The sequence below is a fragment of the Pantherophis guttatus genome, chromosome 2 (genome assembly GCF_059756535.1).
Source record: "Pantherophis guttatus breed Tessera chromosome 2, ASM5975653v1, whole genome shotgun sequence".
Taxonomy (NCBI): domain Eukaryota; kingdom Metazoa; phylum Chordata; class Lepidosauria; order Squamata; family Colubridae; genus Pantherophis; species Pantherophis guttatus.
This window is the reverse complement of record NC_142064.1, coordinates 124,888,633-124,912,742: the sequence shown is the minus strand read 5'-3', so window position 1 is coordinate 124,912,742 and position 24,110 is coordinate 124,888,633. Positions and strand designations below refer to the sequence as shown.

The window sequence follows — 24,110 nt, the reverse complement described above, 5'->3', positions numbered from 1 at the left end:
AAGAAAGTCGTGGGAGGGGAGAATCTCATTCTTGTAGGCAATACAGAAGGATGAGGAAATGTTTGCTATTGCAGGGAGTGGGGTGGGGTGGGGGAGAAGAAATTAAGAAGGCTTAATTTAAAAATATATGTGTGTCCATGTGGTCAGTAAGAGTTGGCACCAACTTGAGGGCATGCAACCCATCAAAAATATCCATCAACGTATCTCAAACATGCAAACCGGCATTTACTTGGTCATATGCAGGATAGGAGAATAGTTTTAAAGTACAAGAAAGATTTATACAAAATGGTTCTTCCCCCACCCCACCTACCAGCTCTCGTGCCACAAATGTCTAATGTGAATATTTGGGGGGCAGACAAGGAAGTTATTTATCTGTTCTGGTGCACTAGCAATTTTGCAGAGTTATTTTTAAGCATCGCTCTGTTGAAAATCCACCTATGTGAAATGCAAAAGGAAATGTTACTCTAGTCTTTGGGACTGAATTCTCTGGGTTGACAATCAATTAAATCACGTTTATCCTTAAACAAGTATTTTTCTTTTATAGGTTTGCACAATCAAAGTGGAGGCACCATCAAAGTTTGCTCTGGGTGTCCTCATTTTAATTGTGTGAGCATACAGTAGGCAGTTGCCGAATTGCAAACTCCCTCCTATTTTTTTCTTTCTTCACAGCATTTTCTGCTTTTATGGATGATGTTGTGGGCTAAAAGAGGGTGACTGTGATATATATAAATTAATCTGTAATCTGTAGCTATTTTATTTCTTGCCCATTTCTAAAACCAAAGAAATTAAGAAATTACTACTTTCATTAACAGTGAGATCACATAAATTGATTGAGCATTTTAGAGACTGCAAAGTTTGAGAATCACTGTCTTGTCCTTCTTTTTCTTGTGTAGAAACACTGACCAGGATTTACAAATTTGCTATTAATGCTTCAGAAATGCTAGCCTCAAACTATATTCACATAAACATACCCTAATGATTCAACATTATATAAGAGCTGAAGAAGCTTCTTGAATGAGAAGCGAAACATCTTCAAAGAAAAACCAGAAAGTCCAGTTGCCTCTTTGGGACAACCATGGCCTAGATGACTGAGAATATCCATAGACATTAAATAAGAAGTTTATTCAGATTGTTTTCAACTATGATTGTTTGCTTAGTGACCATCTGAAGTTACAATGGTTGCTTTTCCCCATGGTCATGTGACCAAACTTTGGGTACTCAGCAAACTGGGCCACATTTACGGCTATTTGCAGTATCCCACAGTTACATGACTGTATTTTGCGATGGTTTTGACAAACTGGCATTTATTTCTGAGTTTTGGCAAACTATGCCCATAGCAAGCCATTGGTTTATTATTTATTATTTATTTATTAATCAAATTTCTATACCGCCCTACTCCCGAAGGACTCAGGGTGGTGAACAGCCAAGATAAAATACAGATAATACAAATATTAAAAATCCCTTAAAATTATTAAATATTTTGGCCGAAACACAGATTAAAACACTCAATTTATAAAATCACGAATTAAAAATTTAAAAGAGGAGAGTTAGGCCAGGCCAGCCTGCTGAAATAGAGAAGTTTTGAGAGCACGGCGAAACGTGCGCAGGTCCGGGATCCTCCGTATCTCTGGGGGGAGCTCGTTCCAGATGGTAGGTGCCCCCACAGAGAAGGCTCTCCCCCTGGGGGCCGCCAGTCGACACTGTTTGGCCGACGGCACCCTGGGGAGCCCCTTCTATGGGAGCGTACTGGTCGGTGAGAGGCTATTGGTAGCAGAAGGCGGTCTCGTAAATACCCCGGTCCGATGCCATGGAGCACTCTAAAGGTGGTAACCAAAACCTTGAAGCGCACCCGGAAGACCACCGGGAGCCAGTGCAGCTCGCGCAGGAGGGGGGGTCACATGGGAGCGCCACGTCGCTCCCATAACCACCCGCGCGGCCGCATTCTGGACCAGCTGGAGCCTCCGGGTGCTCCTCAAGGGGAGCCCCATGTAGAGAGCATTGCAGTAGTCCAAGCGGGAAGTAATGAGAGCATGAGTGACCGTATTTAACGAGTCCTGATCCAGAAAGGGACGCAACTGGAGAATCAGGCGGACCTGATAAAAAGTCCCCCTGGCCACGGCCGTCATATGCTCTTCTAAAGACAGCCGTGAGTTCAGGAGGACACCCAAGTTGCGAACCCTCTCCGTAGTGGCCAATGACTCGCCCCCAATAGTCAGTGATGGCACCAACTGACTATATCGGGATGTCGGAAACCACAGCCACTCGGTCTTGGATGGGTTGAGCCTGAGTCTGTTCTCTTAATGACCACTGCAAAAAGGCTGTAAAAGCAGGTGGGTCATGTGACCAATCTATTTTATGACCATCACGACTGACAATCGTGATGGGCACGTTTCCTTACAGTCATAAATCAGGGATTACCTGTATCTGCAAAAGACCAATTGCAACTCAAATAGTGCCACACTGAATTAATTCTGTGAAACAGACTACATATTCAAACTGAAGGCCAGCAATTTGAGCAACCAAGAAACTGAGAACATAAGCAAAGGGCTTGATAGACCCCTTACACAATTATTATACAAATTCCCCCCAGAAACAGAAGTTTAGTTTCACAACTGGCTCCAGTTAGAAGCTGATATTTTGATTAACCTCCCAAATGGCAGTGGTGCCTTCAAGGTAAATTGAAAATAATATCTACTTCAGTGGTGGGTTGCCCCCGGTTCAGACCGGTTTGCAAGAACCGATAATAAAACTGGTGGGAGACTCTGCCCACCACCCCGGATGTCTTCATAGATGATCTGCGCAACGCGCAATCCCGTTGCGAACCGGTAGTAAAGGTAAGTAGAACCCACCCCTGATCTACTTGCTCAAAGGCAATCTTTTAAATTTCATGTACTGCTGGCATTAAAAACTATTCTCAAGGCATGCTCCTCTGGCTCCATTGCATAAGATGGTCTGTACTCTGGAAATTTGATGCTGAAAAATATTGCCTGGGCCATTTCATCAAGAAAAAGTGAGCGCCCCAGCTACACAGGTAATTCAAGTCAGGACTGTGATCTGTAACAGACTTCGCAAAACCCTAAAGTCAAACACAACACTATCTGTCCATGTAAAAGAATCACTCACTTTTCACTGAAAATCTACAGATCCATCAAGTAGGGATTTCCCAATTTGCATGCAATCACTTTGACAATATTGTGTTACAATAAATTGAGACAATGTTCCATCAATATTCTATTCCCAAACTTAGGCCAGCAGGTGCTTGAGACTTGAGCATCTGAAATCATTCAATGTCTCCATCTGCTGCAAATGGCTGTTCTGGAACAGGCTGCCTCTGATGACAGAGCCTTAGGACTGAAAACATGGCACCTTCCACCCCCCCCCCCAAAAAAAAACCTCCCTAGAAATCTCCTTTTTTCAAAGGAGTGTATTGGTTGTGAATAACAAACTTGTTGGGTTTTTTTCCCCTGCGCTTTTGTGGAATTGCATGATTTACTTAGCAGGTATGACACTCGCAGCCTGAGTATCATTAAAACCTGCCTTTAGTGAGTCCAAATATTACTTACTTTCTGCCAATCTAGTTTTATTTTAATTCATCAAGGCCACAATGCAGAGATATTGGATGTGGCGGCAAGGGGACCTGGAGAGGAAGAGGCCATTACAAATTTGAGACCTCTTGCCTTTCCTGACTGCCAGACACATAAATCTCAGGTGGATGTTTCCAGAGGGACAGTAAATATTGGGAGGGGGTGTTTATGACCCCCTGAAGACTCTTGAATGCCATTTGGTTGCTGTCACTAGCTGCTTATCATCCCCTGAGGGAGCCTAACAATGCAAAATCAAGTTCATGGTGCACCAAAGAGAAAACAAAACATCTTATATACAAACAGAAAGAGCTTTTTTTCTGAAGAGGAGAGGTGGGGTTTATTTGAAAAGTGAACACTCAGCACTGCCCTGGCTTCCTGCAAAGGGAAGAGTGGACAGGAAGTCCCTGTTTCCTGCCTGTACAGCTTGGCTCCTATCTGATCAGAAAACAAACATTGTTTTGATTAAACAAACAAAAAGGGCCAAAAATTCACCTCGTAGGTCAACACAAGCATGAGGGAAATTAGGCCAAAAAAAGGGGGGGGGGAAAGACCAACTGAAAAGGAAAACAAAAAAAACAAGCTTATTTTTTTAAAAAAAATATATTTTCTTTTATTGTTGTCTCTCACGCCTTAGGAACTAAAATTCCACATGGATTCAAGATAGCCTCCTTTGTCCTATTTCAAAGGGATGGTCATCTTAGTCTGTTGCTGAAAAATCCAGAATCTTGGTTGTGAAAGTCTAATATTTTTACCACAGCTTAGCTTTTTTTCCCCTAGAAAACCGCTCCCTTCTTTCCCCAATGCATATCCTGAGATGAGAGTATATAGACATACTGTACATGGTGGATTAGGAATCAGCGTAAGCAGTAATGTCAGAGAGAAATGAATTGCACCAGAGATAGAAAGTGATAATGACCTACTGATACTACTAATTCACAAAACATCCTGACATTGTTGGGGGTTTTTTTCCCCTTGGTGGGCTGATGAAAACATCTAGTACGATAAGACATTTCAATCTATGAGTTTAAGCCTCCAGGAACACTCATCTTTTAAATTCTTTACTTAGTGACATCCACATGCTCGTAACTGCCAAAATAATTTCATGTTCCACTAAAAGAGGTTCTATTTTTTAAAAATCCCATTTTTGTCAAAAGAAGCATAGGCCCAAATTAGATTATTGGTTCATTTAATTTAATTCTATCAACAATGTTGGACTGCAGCCTTCTAAAAGTTATTGGAACTTGTGGTGGAATGTCTAACAGAGTCTGGGGACATGGGGGAAGGAATAATGGAAGGGGCCATTATAGAAGGTAGTTGCATCATTATAGAAAAAATAGCTTGGTCTAGGACCAAGGAGAGAAACGTGAGAAAGAGAGGTTTAAGGTGATCTAAAGAATTGCTTTGGCAGGTTTACAGAGAGCCACAGAGATGAATGCCAGCCCTTTGAGGCAAGGCAGGAAACAGGGTCTGCAAATCTGACTGAGACTACTTTATTGATACAGGCAATAGTAACAGAATCTTAAAATCAGAATCTGACTAGGTACTCCCCTCCCTATCTCTTATAATAAAAGTAAATTAGGGAGAGGTCAACCTGAGCTTTTGAGCTTTGTTTTCATGCTTTAGCTGTGGCCTGAGCTTAAACATGCTTTTATTTATGTAACTGCTGCTGTCTCTGCCTAGCTTCCGAAGGTCATCTCCATAGCTCTCTACACACCCTATGAACAATAAAGATCTTTCTCAAAATACAAGTGGATTTTGCTTCCTGAGCTTCCCAGCCCCACAGGGCTTGATTCAAAAGGGTGTCCAGGCAAAGTTCCACCTAGAGATGTAGAGATGGGATGATTTAGGTATCTCACATGTCTACTACTGTGGTTCTGCTTGGACATTACATTTGAGTTATTTTAAGCTATGGCCATACATTCTAAACATGATGACTCAAAATAAGTCCAGATGGATTCAATGGTACATATGTTTGTCTATATAATTGCAGTTTTGTTTGCCTCACTGTAATCTTTCCTTTCCTTTCCTTTCCTTTCCTTTCCTTCTTTCCTTTCCTTTCCTTCCGCCTTTCCATTCCAGTTCACTGTCCACTCCACTCCATTCCATTCCATTGTAGGATACAAAATTTTCTCTCTTCCATTCAAGAGAATTACCAATGGCTTTGGATATTTTTTCTCTCTTCTTGGAGGAAGAGGCAGAAGTTGAAACCATTTTAACTATATATATATATATATTCTAAGACTGTAGATGCATCTGCCACAACACTGCAGCAGCAGCAGCCACAGTCATCCCGTCATTTACATATGATAATTTGCACAATTTGCTCCAACTATTCTTAGCTTAAACTTATTTTTAACACCAGCCTGGTGCCAGCTGTAGTAGAAAGCAGCACCCATGAAATTTAGGCTTGGCTGAGAAGGCTGCCTTCTACTGTAAGGTTTGGAGGTAGAATAAGTATGATGGGGTGGGGGAGTGAACAGTTAATGGCAAACAGACAAGAGAAAGCTGGGAATGAGAAAATACAGGTCTGTGCAGAATTAAGCAGAAGAAACTCTAAAAGAGTGGAAAAGAAATATTAGCAGCAGGAGCCATGTTTTTTTTTTAAGTAGAAAATCTGGGGGTCCACCTATGTGACTTCTAGCTAGATAAACAAGCATAAAGTAATTGCTGAAACACCTTCTCTGCCAGGCTAAGCAGAACAGCTTGGTTTAATATAGTTTCTGATGCTGTTCTGAGTGAACAGCCTTACTTTTAACAAAAAAAGGATAAATAACCCACAATATATTCCTCCAGCTAGTCCTAAACTGCTGCATCCTGGACATACCCCATCACTTTCCCTTTTTGGAGTTAATAATATTATGCAAACTTCAGAAAGAGAGTAAAAATAGGAAAGTAGAGAAAGTCAGGAGGAGATAAGTAAAAGAAAAGGAAATATAGCCCCATCTAGTTCCCACTGACAGCGTGCACTACATCTCTCTATACCATTTTGTCTTTGTGAACGATCCTTGTTTCAACCACACCCATACACAGCTTCATTTGTTCTCACTTTTGCTCTTTGTTCTCACCTCTTTCTTTTTCAGAATTCTTTCAGCTATACCAGGTCACAATTTAGTTAGCCTTCCCTTTCCTCGTGACCTATTCACTTTTTCTAACGTGAATTTGTTTTGAAAATTTGATGGTTTTCATTCCATCTCACTATATGACCACCTCAGTTTACTGGTGTCATGCTGGTCACTGATATTCAAGTCACATTCATTCATCCTACATTCATCCTTGACTCTCTTTCTTCTTGCTTTATCACACAAACATACAGGTTCATTTGCACTGTATTTTACTTACATTTATGTTCCTCTAAGCCAGGGATGTCAAACTGAATTTCTTTGAGGGGCGGATCAGCATTGTAGTTCTCCTCCATGGGCCGGCGGGGGGGGGGGGGAACAGATGCCTCCTGCAGCCCCTGCTGGCCAAAACGGGGCATGGGGGTCTGCGTGCGGCCCCCCATGAGCCTCGTTTTCACCCTCCATGGCCTCCTGCAGCACTATGCCGCCCATTTTCGGCCCTGTTTTCAGCCGGCAGAGTGCTGCAGGAGGCCATGGAAGGTGAAAACGAGGTGGGGGAGGCGCACGCAGCCCGTTTTAGCCGCCAGAGGCACCATGGGCCAGTCCTTCGATATCTCCAGTCCAGCCTCTCAGGCTGGATTTAAGCACCCCGTGGGCTGGATCCAGCCCAAAGGCCTTGAGTTTGACACCCCTGCTCTAAACATATCCAATTTTTAGTCCCACAGTGGGCAAAAAAATGCTCTTATACAAAGCCATTTTCTTCTTTTCCTCCTCCTCCTCCTCTTTCTTCTTCTTTTCTTTTTTTCGGACATACCCTCATTCCTTGCAAAAGGCATTTTGCTACTTTAGTGTTGTTTAAGTCTTAACATTTCCATCTTTAGTATACATTCTACCAAGGTACACAAAGTTATCTACTTGCTTTAGTTTTTCACTATTGATGCATAACTTTTAATTGTTGAAATTACAGCTCATGTCCTACTATATTGTATCCTCTATATAAGGACTCATGAACTCAATTTATAACACCTCACCTAATAAAACATCCGGGAAATACTGATCTCTTTTACATTCAGTTACTATTATCAGATCAGTACAAAATAGTTTCTCTGAATGAGGCTAAATTCTTTTAGGCTGTATGCAAAATTAGGCAGACTAACTGCTCACTGATAATCCACCACCAATCATAACATTATTTTGTCTGTGTTTTTTGCTTTTTACTATTATTGTTTTTTAAAACTTTTACCTATTTGTAATGCTGGTCTGTGACCATAATAAAGATTGATTAATTTATTGCAATCATTCACTTCGTTTACTCTGTCAAACACAACTATGTCGGTCTTTTAACAATTTTCAGATTATAATTTAATTTTTAATTTTCAGGTTATATTCCTTGTTGCTGCAAATCATTTCAAGTTATATCCATGAAGACATTCAACAAATGAGAGGACACCACACATCCAGGGGTGAAATTCAGCAGGTTCTGACAGGTTCTGGAGAACCGGTAGTGGAAATTTTAAGTAGTTTGGAGAACCGGCAAATACCACCTCTGCCTGGCCCCAGAGTGGGGTGGGAATGGAGATTTTGCAATATCCTTCCCCCAGGAGTGGGGTGGGAATGGAGATTTTGCAGTGTCCTTCCCCCTGCCACGGCCACCAAGCCATGGCCACCAAACCACACCACGGCCACCAAGCCACGGCCACAGAACCGGTAGTAAAAAAGAATTGAATTCCATCACTGCATACATCCCTAATCAATGCTGAACTATATATTCAGCATTCCATACTTTACTTCCCTCATAAAACCACCCTGCACTTTCCAAAGTTGTTTACTGTTACCTTTCATACTGTTTCTATCAAAACTGTCCCAAACACCTTTGCAGGCTTATTTAACAAATAAATATTCCTGTAGATTTTGCTTTCAAGCCTTCGGTCCTCTCCCTTGCTACATTTCCACAGTCATTCTAGAAATAAATAATATCTGTATTTTAGCATTTCTCCAGTTGTACCAACTAGTCCTTCAGTTTTATTTTTTTTTTAACATTTATGCAGTATTTATTACATTTTTTTAAATTAATGTTTTGTCTCCAACATTCTCATTTTTCTTTACAATCTATTAAATATGCCTTCCAGCATTCTCTCACTTCATCCCAAAACTTCTCCTTTTAATTCCATTCATGATCCAGGGAGATCCTTGTTCAATCTTCTTCTCTTACATGCAATTGTTTCTCACCTCCAGCCTTTTTCATTTCATCATTCTCTAGATGTTTTCCTATTTTTGTTTCAAAGCTTTTTCATACTTCCCATTAACTTAACTTCAACCACGTCTACAACACTATTTATATTTTGTTCCAATCAGCTGCCATGTTCTCTTTCCTTATGTCCATATTCAATGTGTTATATTGGAAGAGTAATTGATCGCCTAATACTTTTTCATAAAAGGGCCTCAGTTTTCTTTGCATTCCTTCTATGTTCATTCTTGTCTTTTTCACTACTTTCATTTCCTTCCATGCCTATTGTCCCCAAGATCCATTACTGACTTGACAAAATAATGGTGTCTTCCACATTTTTATATTCTTATTGTGTATTCTGCACTCATTCTCATCATGTTCAACTCATTTAGTCATTTCATCTAACACAATAATTTTCTTCATTTCAACAGTAGCAATTTAGAAAGTTTTACAATTTATTCTCAAAGACTTTCCTGGTTCTACTATTACACTATCTCCATTCACTGGGGCATCCTATCACCAATCTATGAATTCCTAGTTTCATCCACATTCACAATAACTTAATTGAGCCCTTTCATTCATAATGAAGGTATAAGCTTATACCTTCATTCAGAGTCTCTGGAAATCAGGTGGCATATAGATTTAATAAATTACTATATATTCATATTATTATTGTACATGTAATCATCCACTCCACAAAAAATTCATTCAGATCTTACATTTCTCTCCTTTTTCTTAGTTTCACAGAACATCATCGTATTTATTTTTCTTTCATTTCATCTGTTAATTCATACCCTTTATCATTTACTCCTCACATTCCAAACCACAATGCTCCATATGTTATGGTAATCGCCAGATGGATCCACAATTGCAAATTTCTACTGCCCACCATAATTGTGGTCAATCAATTCTTCTTGGTAAAATAGAGAAGGAACTAGCTAGCTTGCCAGCCTCAATTGCACCCATGTCACAGATGGGATTCCCATATGCTTCCCAGCTAATGGTAAGTACAGCACTGTTCGGTTTTGGAACTTTTTGGCCAGGATGCCATAAGCACAACCAAAGCTCATTTTTCCCCCCTAAACATGCTCATATTATAGTAGACAAACTAGGATTTCTAGTCTGGCAGTTGGCTGAGGAATGTTCTCCTGTATCAAAGCTATGGATGCAAGGTTCTATTAGATGAGTGGATTTCTTGTTAATGTGCTACATTTCTAAGTGTGTAAGAAGTTTATTAGACACAGTCACACAGTTTGATGTTTTGTATTCTTGGGGGATTGCACTGGGTGATATTTCTTAACAGATCTGAGTTACAAGTAACATAGAAACATACATAGGTTTGCCATGCCTTGCAGAAAGTCATTGGGGCAAGCCTACGGTTCCGCCATATTTTTCTGCTGACTTCAGATATATCCAGATTGGCAACTAAAATGGCGTAGGCTTCAAGTGGCTGTTGAAGATGGGTTGCTGCTTTTAAGAAAGAGCGATATGAGTTGGTGAACCAACCTGCACTCTAAGCAGTATTTATACTGATCAGGAGAGCTGCTGGATGCAAGCCAAAGAACCATGGTGAAGACCAGGAGAGGATGAAAAGCAACAAGGGACAATAACTAACCAATGCAGAAAGCATGGTGGGTGCCAGAAGATGATGAAAGAGAAGATCAAAGGTTTCATCAAGCAGAAAAAAAGCCAGCTGCTGTTTTGACTGAGGCAACAAGGAAACTGCCACCGTTCTCTGTAAGCCTCTTCCTAACTCTAAATTAGGAAACAGGCAGAGTTAGAAATAGAATAGTGTACACATGTTAAACTCGCTTCATAATCTGCAACCATATGCTTAGTGAGGCTGCGGATGCTCTGTCTTGAATACAGAAACAAAAGTGCTCTTAGCAAGGCAAGTTTAAATCTCAAGCCCTGGACAGAGATGAAGAAATGAAATGACCATGGCAAATAATATTTATTTTATTACTTTTCTATCATTTATTAAGAAATGTTACTGGGAAACTGAAACCAACAATGTTGACCAAAAAAAAAAAAATCCCCAGCAATTTGGTTGCTTGGTTGCCTAATTGTTGAGGAAAGAGAGTAAAAAGAAGTGGAGTCTTGTGCTGAATATCAATGAAATCCTCATAATTCATTCACACACCCCGTGATGAATCAAAACTTGGCACTGTTAGTTAGAAGACACAAGTGACATTTCATGCAACGAGTGACAGAAAACGATGGTTTATTGCTAAATATACTCATAATGTTCTTATCAATGGTGCACTCCCAGCCTCTTCTCAGCTATACATGCACTTTTAACATCATTTTAGGTAAATACTTTTAAATGTTCTTTGTGGATTTGAGTGGATGGCAATCACTATTCCTTTCCTCCTCTTCCTCCTCCTCCCATCTTCTTGCTTCTTTGCTGTTCTAATCCAGTCTTTTTCTGGTGATATATTTACAAAACCATAGGGAAAGTGCAACACAATCATATGCTCTGATTGCCAAACTTCTTCAACACCCAGAATTTCTACAGTCATGTAAGTCTGTTTCAGGCTATTCTCTTCAGCACAACTACCACTGACATTAAGTGGTGTAGGGTTTCCTGCCTAAGTAGGGAGTTGGACTAGAAGACCTCCAAGATCCCTTCCAACTCTGTTATTTTGTTTTAACTTCTGTCTGTTTAATTAGTAGCAGTCTGTTTTTCCCCTTCTCTAACATAAGAAGTTTCAAGGTAGCCTCTTCAGTATGAATGATACAGTAATTACTCTCTAATTAATCTCCCCTACAGGTTGTCAGTCCTATTTCATATACGTAAAAAACAGCTCATCTTTCTTTTTCCATAGTGTGGGCAATAGGCTTCCGAATTAGCTGTTTCCATGCTAATACTTGATGGTACAACAGGAGAGTGCTCTTTTTGAAAATAATGAGAAAATTTCTGTATTCAAGTAGTATAAAATATAAGTAAAACAGAATAAGTAGATCAGAGGCATACTAGTAAAATGTATAAATAACAACACTAAAGTCGCTATTTTGTGCAATACCCAAGTTGAGCAATTAACTTTACATTTTTGAAAAACAGAAAGAAAAAAAATGTGTTGAAACACATGCTTTCCTCCTGAAAAATCCAAATGTGGACACTTAACCTCCCGGCCTCTTGTTTTTTAAAAAATGCTGCTGCTTCTCTTTCAAATTATACTTGTACTTTATTTTAGAGGAGAAAAAAAATACCAAAAAACCAGAGCAGGAATATTGCCAAAGGGTAGTTTCTTGTTTACAAAAGACTCTGTCTTTCAGGAAAAAAAAGTTCTGGAATATCCTTAATTTCTATCCCCCCTCCCCAATTTTTGTGTAAATCCCACTCCTTGTGATTTATTGGCAAAGCCATGATTAAGATTTATTGATGGCACTCTTTCACATTTTTAAACGGAGATCTAGATCACATTCTTAAATAGAGATCTAGATCACAGGATTCTAGAGCAGATTTACCCATGACAGGACAATGCACAACAATTCTGGCACCTAGTTACTGATGAACTACAACTCCCAGTATTCCTCACCACTGGCTGTCAAGCTCGTTGCTGCGTTAAACATGGCAGAAGCTATTCAGCATGTGAAAAATCTTTAATGCACACCAGATTGAGGCCACATAAATCAGCTGATTGCCATCTGTCAAATCGAAGGAGGCAGCCCAATGTTATGCCTTCTGCCATTTGAATGTGTTGTCCCACCTTTTCCATGGTTAACAGATGCTTTGTTTTATTTTTTTTATCCAATGTAATCTGGCAATTCGCTATTGTCTTCTTGGGCATTTCTACCCTAAGAAATCTTAACTCCCAGTGTTGCTACTGTGCTGGCCAGTTATGCGAAAAGTCAATTGAGTCATTTGTATCCTATCTGATACAACTTTTTAAAAGGGGGTTCGTGTCCATCTTTTTACATTATCAAGTTTCTTACTTTAATAAGTTAGATTTTAAAGACATGAATTAGTTGGAAGGAGGAGAAAAATTGTGCCTTTCAACAGTTCAGGTTATTTGGCAGTGCAGTATTATCTTTATTATCACCTTCAAGGTTGTTTTTCAAAAATACATGAAAAGTCATTGATGGCTTTACAATAGATTTTCCGCAACATTCTGCAAATTTTATTTCTCATATAGCTGTTCTCTTCCCACACACTTTTTCCTCCTGTATCGGCATATCTGCTTCTTACCCAAAGGTTTGGGTACCTATATCCAAATATAAAATGCATGCATGCCATCAGCTATGAAAAGCCCACGCAAGAAAGAAAGAAAAAGAAATGTTCACCTTTTCCATTAACTCCCACCCACAATAACAATAATAAAAGTTCTTTTGCCTTTCCCCACTGAATGGTCACAGACATTTTAATCAGCGCAAAAAGCGATTTAAATATGGGAATATCCAATGGTGGGATTCTGCCGGTTCTAGGTGGTTCGGTCGAACTGTTTGTTAAATTCAACTTCTCTATAGTTTTCCCTGCCCTTTCGGACACCTTTCCCCAGAGATCTGGCAGATCCCTCCTTGCTTTCTGGAAGGCTTCAGAAAGCTGGCTCTTGCGCACAAGCCTTGAGACAGGCAGAGTCCGGAGCCAATTAAAATGGTGTACCGATCTATGGGAGAGTGCTGCCATGGGGTATCATGAGTTTTATATGAGTTTTTTTATTTGGATTTTTTTTTTTTTTTGGTTAGTTTTAAGGTAAAAGTAAAGGTTCCCCTCACACATATGTACAAGTCGTTCCCGACTCTAGAGGGCGGTGCTCATCTCCGTTTCAAAGCCGAAGAGCCAGCACTGTCCGAAGACATCTCCGTGGTCATGTGGCCGGCATGACTAAGCGCCAAAGGTATATGGAATGCTGTTACCTTCCCATTAAAGGTGGTCCCTATTTTTTCTACTTGCATTTTTTACGTGCTTTCGAACTGCTAGGTTGGCAGAAGCTGGGACAAGTAATGGGAGCTCACCCCGTTACGTGGCACTAGGGATTCGAACCACTGAACTGCCAACCTTTTGATCAACAAGCTCAGTGTCTTAGCCAATGAGTCACTCTTTAGTTTTACTATTTTGTATATGCTGCCCAGAGTTCTTATTACAAAATGGGCAGCCATATAGCACAGCTCCCCACTTGGGTTGAGGAGAGGTGAATGGGCTCCCCAAATAACTTGTCATCACAGCCCCTATTTTCCTCTAGAGCTTCAGGTAGTTCTTGATTTAAGATTACAATTTTACAGCACATTTGCCATAGTTGTTAAGCAAATCACTGCAGTAGTTAAGTGATCATTAAGCAGTCATTAAGTGAATCTGGATTTCCCTATTGACTCTGCTTATCAGAAGCCAGCTGGAAGGTCACATGATCCCGGGACAATGCAACTGTCATAAATATATGCCAGCTGACAACCATCCAAATTTTGATCATGTGACCATGGGGATGTTGCAATGGTTATAAGTTTGAGAACTGGTCATAAGTCACTTTTTTCACTGTGTTGTAATTTCAAAAGGTCACTAAACGAACGCTTGTAAGTAGTACTAGGGCAGATTCTGTGGTACCTCCATGGGACTTACCTGATTTGAGACCTGAACTACACATTATTTCCTTTTAGCATATACAGCATATTTGCTTGAAACAGTTTGTTGATTGTGATGTAAAATAAATTGGCTTTATTATCAGTACTTGAATGATACAAAGACCCTCAAACTGGGGGGATTGCTTCTTTGTATCAGTCATTAAAACGTACAGCAACGAACAATAAAAAGGCAGATTACAAAAGTAGATTTGTTTGGAAAGATCCACTGCAGCCTAATCACATATTAATTTATTGGGGTTTTTAAAGGATTAGAAAAAGAATCATGGAAAATCTGATCCTGTAGATTCTAGGGATGCCACACGGGATAGGGTTTTCCAAATCTAAAGAGCTACCACAAAAAGGCAATTTAAAGACAGCCCTTTCCCACATTTCAGTCCAGGAGGGCAACCAGGATTAGCCTTTGATAATGATCTTAGAATTTAGGAATATGACAAACCTACAGATGAACTGAGAAGCCAGTGAAGACTGCAACAATGGTTCTAATCAATAATGATGTTTTTGGACTGTCTTCAAGGGCAGCCCCACAAATACTATACTGGAATTTATTTATTTGTATCCCACTTTTATTATTTTTACAAATAACTCAAGGCAGTGAGCATATCCATACACTTTCCTCCTCATAATTTCCCCACAACAACCCTGTGGGGTGGATTGGGCTGAGGGAGAGTGACTGGCCCAAATTCACCCAGCTGTCTGGCTTTCATAGCTAAGACCAGTCTTGAACTCATGGTCTCCCACTTTCTAGCCTGGTGCCTTAATCACTAGACAAAACTGGCTCTGTTGAAGCTCAGCCAGGTGCTTACCTGCACAAATTAACCATTACCTCTGTTTTGTCAGGACTGAGCTTCAGGTTACTGGCCCTTATCCAGTCCATTACCACACCCAGGAACTGATTAAGCAGCACTTCCACTCCCTTACCTATATTTGATGAAAAAGAGAGATAGGAGTTCTGTGTCATCAGCATATTGATAGCACTTTCCTCTACATCTCTGAATTAATCTCAGGCAGCAGCTTCATGCAGATATAGAAAAATATGGGGAAATCAAGAAGAACACCAAAGATCCTCACAGTGTAAACAATAGAGTTAGAAGTCATCCAGTGCCACCTTTTGGAGACAGCAAAGCAGCAGGGATGAAATCCAGCAGGTTCTGACAGGTTCTGGAGAACCGGTAGTGGAATTTTGAATAGTTCGGAGAACCGGCAAATACCACCTCTGGCTGGCCCCAGAGTGGGCTGGGAATGGAGATTTTGCAATATCCTTCCCCCAGGAGTGGGGAGGAAATGGGGATTTTGCAGTTAGCTAATTTTGCAAATTGTTTCCTGGATGAGATTATCCTACAGAGTGATCACAAATTTCTATACCAAAATCAGACCTCTGAGCAGATTTGAGAAATCAGTTTAACCCAAACATGATAGACTGCAATCTCTGATCTGTTATCACCGACTTAAACACATTGACCAGCGACAGAATTTCAGGAATGGTATTTCAGACCAAATGAATCCAATTGTTACTTTTCAGAAGTGGTCTCAATGATACATCTTTCAACCAAGGTGAAACTGATCCTTTTACTAAGAAGGATTAATAATCTTCTGGACCCAGATCCAATAAGCCATGAGGAGGTTGAGAATTGAGTAAATACATGGTTAGTTGCAATCTACCAAGCCTATTGGCAACATTTTTAGTTCTTTACAAGCAACAGTGATCTTTCAAAATTGTGTCAAATAATGTTTACAAACATAATCATCAAAACTACAGAATGTAAGCTGTGAGGAATATATTTCCTACTGAGTTCAGAACTCAGAAGCTACAATTTATTTTTTGCCTCTGGGGTCATGATTGAGTAACTCCATGGAAGTTGGGGTTGGCTCAGAGACTGTCAACTGGTGGCCTTTGGAGAGCTTTTGCCTAAGATGAAGTCATTGTGACTTTAGAAAGCTGATCTGAAGACATTTTTAAAAAGTATATTACTAAATATACCCTTAGTTTTCCACTATATTACTAGTTTAACACTTAGTTAAATAGCACTGGGTGATTCTAATATGTTTGCCTGCTTTTCTATTTTAAAAGTCAAGAAGAATTTTGCTAAAACCCCATTATTTTTGCAAAGAATTGTTTCAATACTAAAAAAAAAAAGGAGTCAAGAAATGCTCCTCCCTTATGACCAACCCCCATCAAAGGCCTTTTGACACTTCACTTATGAGATTCTCATATGTCTCTATTCAGTTCTCAATAACAGGGTTTTGGAACGTCAGCATTTCCTGTAGTTTGGGTTTCCATCCTAACATGGAGCATGGCTGGAATAAATATTTGGCACTGGGCACCATCTTATCAACAGGCAGATAAATTGACGGAAGTTCAGAGAGGAGCAGGAGAAGCAATCAAGCAGCTGGAAGGGCTGAGATAGGAGTAGAGATTAAAGAGCTGGATACTTAAGGGGGGAACAGCTTTCAGAGGGGTGGCCATGCTATCCTGCTGCTGTACAAGACAATAAAAAATACGGGCATTTTAAAGACCAATTAGTATGCAAAGTTGATCTTTCATAGCCTAGATTTCACTTCTTCACGTGAAGTTCACAGAAATTTCTTCTACTACCAGTCCACACGTCTTTAACATGCCATAACACTTTTCCTTATTTTGAATTGACAGGGTGGCTATGAAGTGCTTTGCTAACAAAGAAATTTGTCTTAAAACCAGGCAGTCGCTACTTGAAGTCAAGGCTACTATACATACAGCTCCTGAATTCTCTGGTATTTCCTCCAAGATATCTCCCAAATGTAATAGAAAGGGATTATTAGTGACAGCAATCCTATTAAATGTTCTGAATAAATATAAATGAAATCTAACAGAAATTAAATTATTTCATATTTTGACCTTAGTAACATTGTGCCCTCTACTGTTAGAGAAAATAGTTGTATCTTTCTTGCTTTTAAAATGCAACAAAATAAAATTTCAAATCGATAAAAGAAATTAAAAACTTTATAACATGTGGGAACAGAGGTATAACTGGATAGAACAGAGATATATTGAAGTTATTAAGTACAAGTAATTGATAAAATAAGAATGTAAATACACACAATTTAATTTTTGTAAATAATGCACCAATTATTGTCACAAGAAAAACACCCACAATTAGCTGTTGTTGAGTGAAATAATTTTTTATGTTTTTAATGTAATAAAAGTTTAATAAAGTGTTTATTAAAAAAAAAGAAATTAAAAACTCTCTCTCCCTCACTCACTCCCTCCCTTTCTCTCTCTCTCTCACACACACACAACTTTAGGTTCTGGATTTGCCAATATTCAAATGCATTTTATTTCAGGCCAAGACCAGCATAAGGCAACATTTAAAACTGAACAAAGAATCCTTCCAAATACAACAGTTGATGTATACAAACTTTCAGCAAGATAAATTGAACCTTCAACTTATAGGAATGAATTTTAAAATCCTTATGGGACAAATTCAATTATGATTAATTTTATGTGGAAAGTATTAAAGTGATTGCTTCTATGAGGTTTGGGATCCATCCTCCAGGGTTAAAGAAGCAGCCTTCCAGTTACCATAAAAAAAAAAAAAAAATAGCCCACGTGGACCTTAGGCTGACTGAAGGTGCACCTTCATGACCTAGCCAGTCAGGTGACATGTTTCATGATCCCTCCAGGTCAAATTGTAAATGTTAACACAAAAGCTGTGGTTTGGCTAAACCACTCAAAACTCAGCTCTGCACAGGCTAGCTCTACTAAGCCTGAGCAACTCTTCAGGTTGGAAGGCCAAAGATGCTTCAGAGTATAAATTACATCAATGCTGCACACAACCAGCTCAGTTTAGGGCATCTTCGCCTTTTCTAATTAAAACCATCATTGGACTCAATCATTATCAGATAGATGGATGGATGGAAAGATGCTTAATTGTCATCCTCTAAAAGAGGCCACTGGCTTGTATTGGGTAGAATGCCTCTTAGGCTGCACACAAAAAGGGGAGAGGAGAGAGATTGATGAGGAAGATATCTTCATGTTTGGACAAGACCAAGTAATCAGGATGTTGCCGAACACCTTGTCAGACCACGTACAGACAATAGGTATACACAGAGAAAGCGGTTTCTGGATTCTACCCCAGCCTCGTAAAAGTTCTGTACATATTTGGAAGAAACCCATTGTTGAATCATCAGGAACAGCTTATCTGAACAGAATTTGGAATGCTATCAGCAGTATCTTTAGAAGTTCGCTCTCTTTTTTTAAACTAGTTTTTGATGTTATCAACCACTCTGCAGAAGCATAAGAAATGGACAGCTTATTAGTAACCTTGACTATCACTAAGTGTTGTATCTTTTTATTCTCGATGAATGTATTTTATTCTCCTTATGTACACGGAGAGCATATACACCAAAGACAAATTCCTTGTGTGTCCAATCACACTTGGCCAATAAAGAATTCTATCTGTCTTAGACCAAGGCAGCCCTGTTCCCTTCAGTCTCCTTAACTCCGTTTTATCAACATAAAGCACATTAAGGCAGCTCACGAGGGTTTCAGGGAAGTCTCCTTCCCAGCCCTACCTAGAATTATGGAGCACCGTAGTAGGGATTTTCATCTGGAAAGAGGATTATAGAACATCTGGAGGAATGGCACAAGTTCGGGGAAGGCAGCTTTAGTGATGTCTAAAGGACTGTAGCTTCCTCTTTGCCCCCACTTTCTTTTCTGTGCTAAGAACACTTTTACACCAAACATCCACTACCAAACAGCAGTAAGAAAGTACATTGTGTATACCGTAAATAGCATTTGTTTTGTTTGTTCTCAACTAGCCATACAATCTATTTATAAGATAGAGGAAAGAGAAGATTGTGACCATAACTAAAGTTCCTTTTTTTCTGAATATTGCTTTCTTTGTAGCATTGCTTCCCCTGTAAGCAATTCTGTCTGTTCCCCCACCCCGCCAACAACTTCAGGAACACAACAAGAACAAGCCTTTCTGGAGCCCACCAGGAAACACACAGTCAAGAGAGAAGTAAACACCATTCTCTTTTTGTCCTGTTTCCTTTCCACAGAGCTGATCTCACCCCTACCCCCGAATCTGCTAAATTGCTGGAATGTCAAGCAAACGTCTTTGTTGCATGCAGCTCATCCATATCTCTCCAACCTGTAATTCTTATTCATCTGATGCCTGGAGGAAAGCAAGCTGTCTGAAAGACGGGCAACCACAGCTGACTTCCTCCATCAAGTTGCATTAAATTTGCTGTATTTTCTCTTAGCTTAAAAACAAGGTAACAAAAATAATCAGACAACACCTTTCCTTCTTGATTTTTATAGCAAAGGCTTTCTGGTTCACCTTGAAAAAAAAAATGGTTTTACATTGATTACAGTGGTTTTAGATATTATAGTTTTTATTATTAATCTTTAATTTACAATATTCTGGTTTCAGTTTAGAATTTTAGACACTAGACTTAAAATGAATGCTTGATATTGACTGCGCACCATCCTATAAAAACATTTCATTTGAGGGCAGCATGTGACATTCTTAAAATGAAAAAAATGTGCAAAATGCTTTCAATAGTTTAGCTCAATACTACTTAGTTTTGTGTATGCGTGTCTATATTCACATTTACACACACACACATTCGGGAATACAGTTCAGTTCAGAGGAGATTCCTTCTTCTCGGCATACAGAGGCAAGTTGCAACCTGGCTGGATCTCCTGCTGAATTCAGGGGAAGTTACTGCTGATCAGGTGTGCGAAGTTTGCCCTATACTGAATTAAGCAAAACTTCAAACTACTTATAAGCAGCCCTGGATTTGAAAAGGCGTTTATGAAATGTGAATAGCGGCAAACCTATCCATACCTGGTGCAATCCCATAGCTGGGGCTAGATGGCATCCATGTGCAAGAAGATCAATTCAGGTAAAACGGAATGACTGCATGATACGGATGACAGGGACTGCACACACACACACACACACACACACACACACACACACAAACTCTATTCTGGGGGACAAAGTATTTATAGATTTACCTTCTATGTGTGCTAGAAGGTCTAATTATCTTCCATGGGCATGAGGTTCTGAAAACTGATCTGCCTTTCCAACTCCCTTGGATTCAACCAAAGTGATTTAGAATAGAGCAGAGAGGGGAAACAGACCATTCAGAAGATACAGTGGGTATCTATTCTCCAGAAAGACTTGTATATGTGAATGTGTGCGCTGGGATTAACTTTTGCTAAAGATGAATGTGTCACTTATTTCTTCCAGGCGATTTTGCCAAACTATCCATCTTCATAAAAGTATGTTAGCTGCAAATGCTGGGGATTGTAGTCCCATCACCCAGGGATGGTGCTTTTTTAGGTAAGTCTGATATTGAAAGATATCAAAGCTCCATCATTAAGTGACTGTTAAGTGCATACTGTAGTAGTTTGGTATCTGGTCATTTGTATTTACCCTATGTAGTACATGCGCCATTAGGGGGGAAATATATTGAGGAAAAAGTCTTGGTAAATGTTTAAAAAAAAACAAAGGAAAAAATCTGCATTCATCAAATTCAGTTCCCTCCCTCCTCTATTTTCAAACAGTAGTTTAGAATTTTTAGATTAATAACAAAAACAAGCATGTATGTTCCATGTCAACTAACCAACAATCAATCTGTTAATATTTGATCAAAAAACTTCTCAAACTTAATTTTAAAAAGTGAAAGTTTCAAAACTTAGCATTCATACATTTTTCCTCCCTACTCCCAATGTCTGAATTTGCACATTCGTTACAGTTCGGCCACGATTCTTCCAGCTCCAATACACAGGAATAAATTGGGCCCAGCAGCCAATCCAACGGGAAACTTAATTGTTTTAACCAGTCCAACCCCTCCTTATGTTCACCAAAATGTAAACAAAGGACGCCTTCCTTTTTTTCCCCCCCACTCGCTTATTGAGCAGTGCTTTTTAGCAACCAAAGAACCCAAACTTCTGACCCTCTCAATCTTCACTCAGAATCTCGTTTACCAACTGAAATTTTTAAAAACCTCAAAAAAAGAAAAAACAAAAACAAAAACAAAAAAACCCCGAAGCTTTTTCTTCAGCCACACGATCAAAATAAGAATACGAGTTATCGCTTGGTCGCGAGCAGCCGATGAAGAGATTAGTTTACGGGATGTCACAAAGTCTTTAAACTCTTTTTGAGGAAAGGAGGTCGCAACGGAGGAGGGAAGAAAGACGCGATGCCAAAACGAGAGTCGATTTTGCTGCAAAAACAAAGCACGGCCCTCCTCCGTCCACCCAACCCTGATACAAATGATAAAAGCGCAGCAGCCCCTGGTTGCAATCTTAGACACGCTTAACGCCGGGGGGGGGGGAGGCGGTGGAAACCCCCCCCCCAGGGAGTGCAGTGGGTTTACTTCGGAGTAAGCATTACATAGCAGAGCCAGACACTTACTGGGTCACCTTCCGAAGTTAGGGACTTCCTGCCTTTCAGCCCGAGGTCCTCTCTGCTAAAAGGTTTTCTTTCTTGGGGAAAGCCCGTTTGCGAATTCCACCTCTGATTGCCTCTTATCTCGCAAAAGGGCGTCCATCCGGCTCTCCAGCGCCTCTTGCGATTGGGCAAATAAAAGGAAAAGGAGGCGCGGGGGGGGCGCAGGACCTATTTAACAGACCGTTCCACTGAGGCGCGGAAGCGAAGCCGGCCGGTTCCCAAAGGGGAAGGGAAGGGAAGGAGAGGGACACTCTCCGGCCGCGGTGCGCCTGTCACATCTCAGGTGAAAAAGCAGCGGCCACTTCAAGGAGCGCTGGTGAAGCGGAAGCGGAACCCTGAGCTAAACGGCCCTTTCTTTCCTGTGTGCGGCAGCCCTCAGGGTGCTCCTCAATGCCGAAGGAGGCACAGACTACAGCCAGGGACCTTACATTACATTCCCCGGAGCCAATGTATATTGGCACTGCCGGTTTTAAGCAATCCCAGGAGGGGGGCGGGATTAAAGGCAGAAACCCTCCTGGATAATAATTGGCCCTGAACTAGGCTAAGGCGATGGGATCGGCAGGATCCTCCCCACTCCCCGCACGGGCCACGCTGCTTTCCTTCTCGCTTAGGGGGTGCTAAGCGAGCGGCTTTCCACCGCCGATCCTTTTTTTTTTTTTTTTTTTTTGCATGTCTGTTTGTCTGTCTGTCTGTCTGCGGCCGGGGAGAAAACGAGGAAGCCGCAAAGAAAGAAACCCCAAGAGCGATCGTCGTCGTTTCCCCCCTCCCCACCCCGCCTCAAATGACACCGACGCGCACACACGCGCCTTTTGGGGGGGGGGGGAAGAAGAAGAAGGAGCGGCCGCCTGAGCTTCGCCCAATCGGCTCCGACGCGCGTGAATCCCGCGCGCGCGATCCTAACTCACCGCGGTTGCGCCCATTCATCCAGGGCTCTTCAGGCGAACCCTCGAGGAGCGCGTCGCATCGCTCGCTCGCTCCGGCGCTTCCTTCTTTCCTCCTCGCCCTTCGTTTGTTGTGTGCGTGCGCGCGTGTGTGCTTTTCTTTTGAGAGAGAGAGAGAGAGAGAGAGGTTAAAAAAAAAAAAAAAAAAGAGGCAGTTGCTTTCTTAAGCCGCAAGTCTGGCTGTGAAAATGTGGGTGTGAGAGAGAGAGAGGGTGGGGGGGTGGCGATGGGGAGGGGGGGGGAGTGAAAGCAGGAGGGGAAGGGCCGCGAGAAAGAAAGGCCCCGAGGCCGTGCGGAATGACAATAGAAGGAAACGCTTTTATCAAACTTCGAAAGAGCAGCCTGCCAGCTAACCGAGCCTACCCTGGGAACAAGGGGGCGGAGGGCTGCCGCTTAAGAGCCAGCGAGGGGAGGGAGACGTCCCGCAGGAGGCAGAAAAGAGAGCCAAGGTGCTGGGGTTCCCTCCCTTGGCAGCGGATCGCCGTCTCTTCCCTCCCCCCCCTCCCTCCTTCCCTCCCGCGCAAAGCCCGTGTCACCCACCCGCCGGCCAACTTTTGTGTTGAGAAATCTCCTCGCAATCCTGCCTTTCTTCCCCCCCCCCCAAAAAAAAAACCCCACCCCATCTCAATTAAAATAAATAAATAAATACGAACAAACGGCTGGGCTCGTTTCTTTGAAAAGTAGGGCGATGGAACAGTGGGAGAGCATCAGAATTTAAGCGGCTTTTCTCCCAGACGCCCTCCTCCCCCCCACCCCACCACTTCTATTCCATCCTTCCAAGATCTTGTGAGTCAAGCATTAGCAATGTGTTACCGTAATGTTACCAATCTGGTATGTAGACCTGGAGAGGGTTTAGCTAATGAAACACATGCGCTCAGCCTATGCTGGGGGGGTGGGGGAGAGATGAGTGGGGAGGGGGATGAAATGTTCGGTAAGGGCAGTCAAGATCTATGGGAGAGAGGAGCGGGGTTCACCCAAGACCCTAGGCAAAACTAGAAAGATGCATAGTTTATGTCTGCAATACTTCGTGGAATAAGCAAATGGATATGCTTATCCATTGCAGGCCAGCCGCTGCCTTCAGAAGTTGTGGGTGCGTCATCGCTGGAGGTTTTTAAAAAGAGACTGGACGGTCACTTGTCTGAAATGGTTTAGGGGCTCCTGTTTGAGCAGAGGGTTGGACTAGAAAACCTCCAAGGTCCCTTCCAGCTCTATTCTGATTCTGATTGAAAACCTTAGCCTGTGAAACTATAGGTTTCTATAGTGTGTGTGTACGTACA

General features: G+C 41.2%; 1 protein-coding gene across 6 annotated transcripts in view; it reads right to left on the bottom strand.

The window, feature by feature from the left end:
* Positions 1-23,394, bottom strand: part of HDAC7 (histone deacetylase 7) — a 229,515-nt gene extending 206,121 nt beyond the window's left edge. The window contains exons 1-2 of one of the 6 annotated variants that reach the window (XM_087886649.1): positions 23,197-23,394; positions 22,798-22,932 (exon numbers count right to left, since the gene is read on the bottom strand). In XM_087886649.1, the coding sequence (XP_087742775.1) occupies positions 22,798-22,816 (19 nt within the window). In that variant the 5' untranslated portion in view covers positions 22,817-22,932; positions 23,197-23,394. The other 5 variants (XM_034419318.3, XM_034419321.3, XM_087886650.1 and 2 more) reach the window with 5 other exon arrangements.
* Positions 23,395-24,110: the final 716 nt, after the last annotated feature.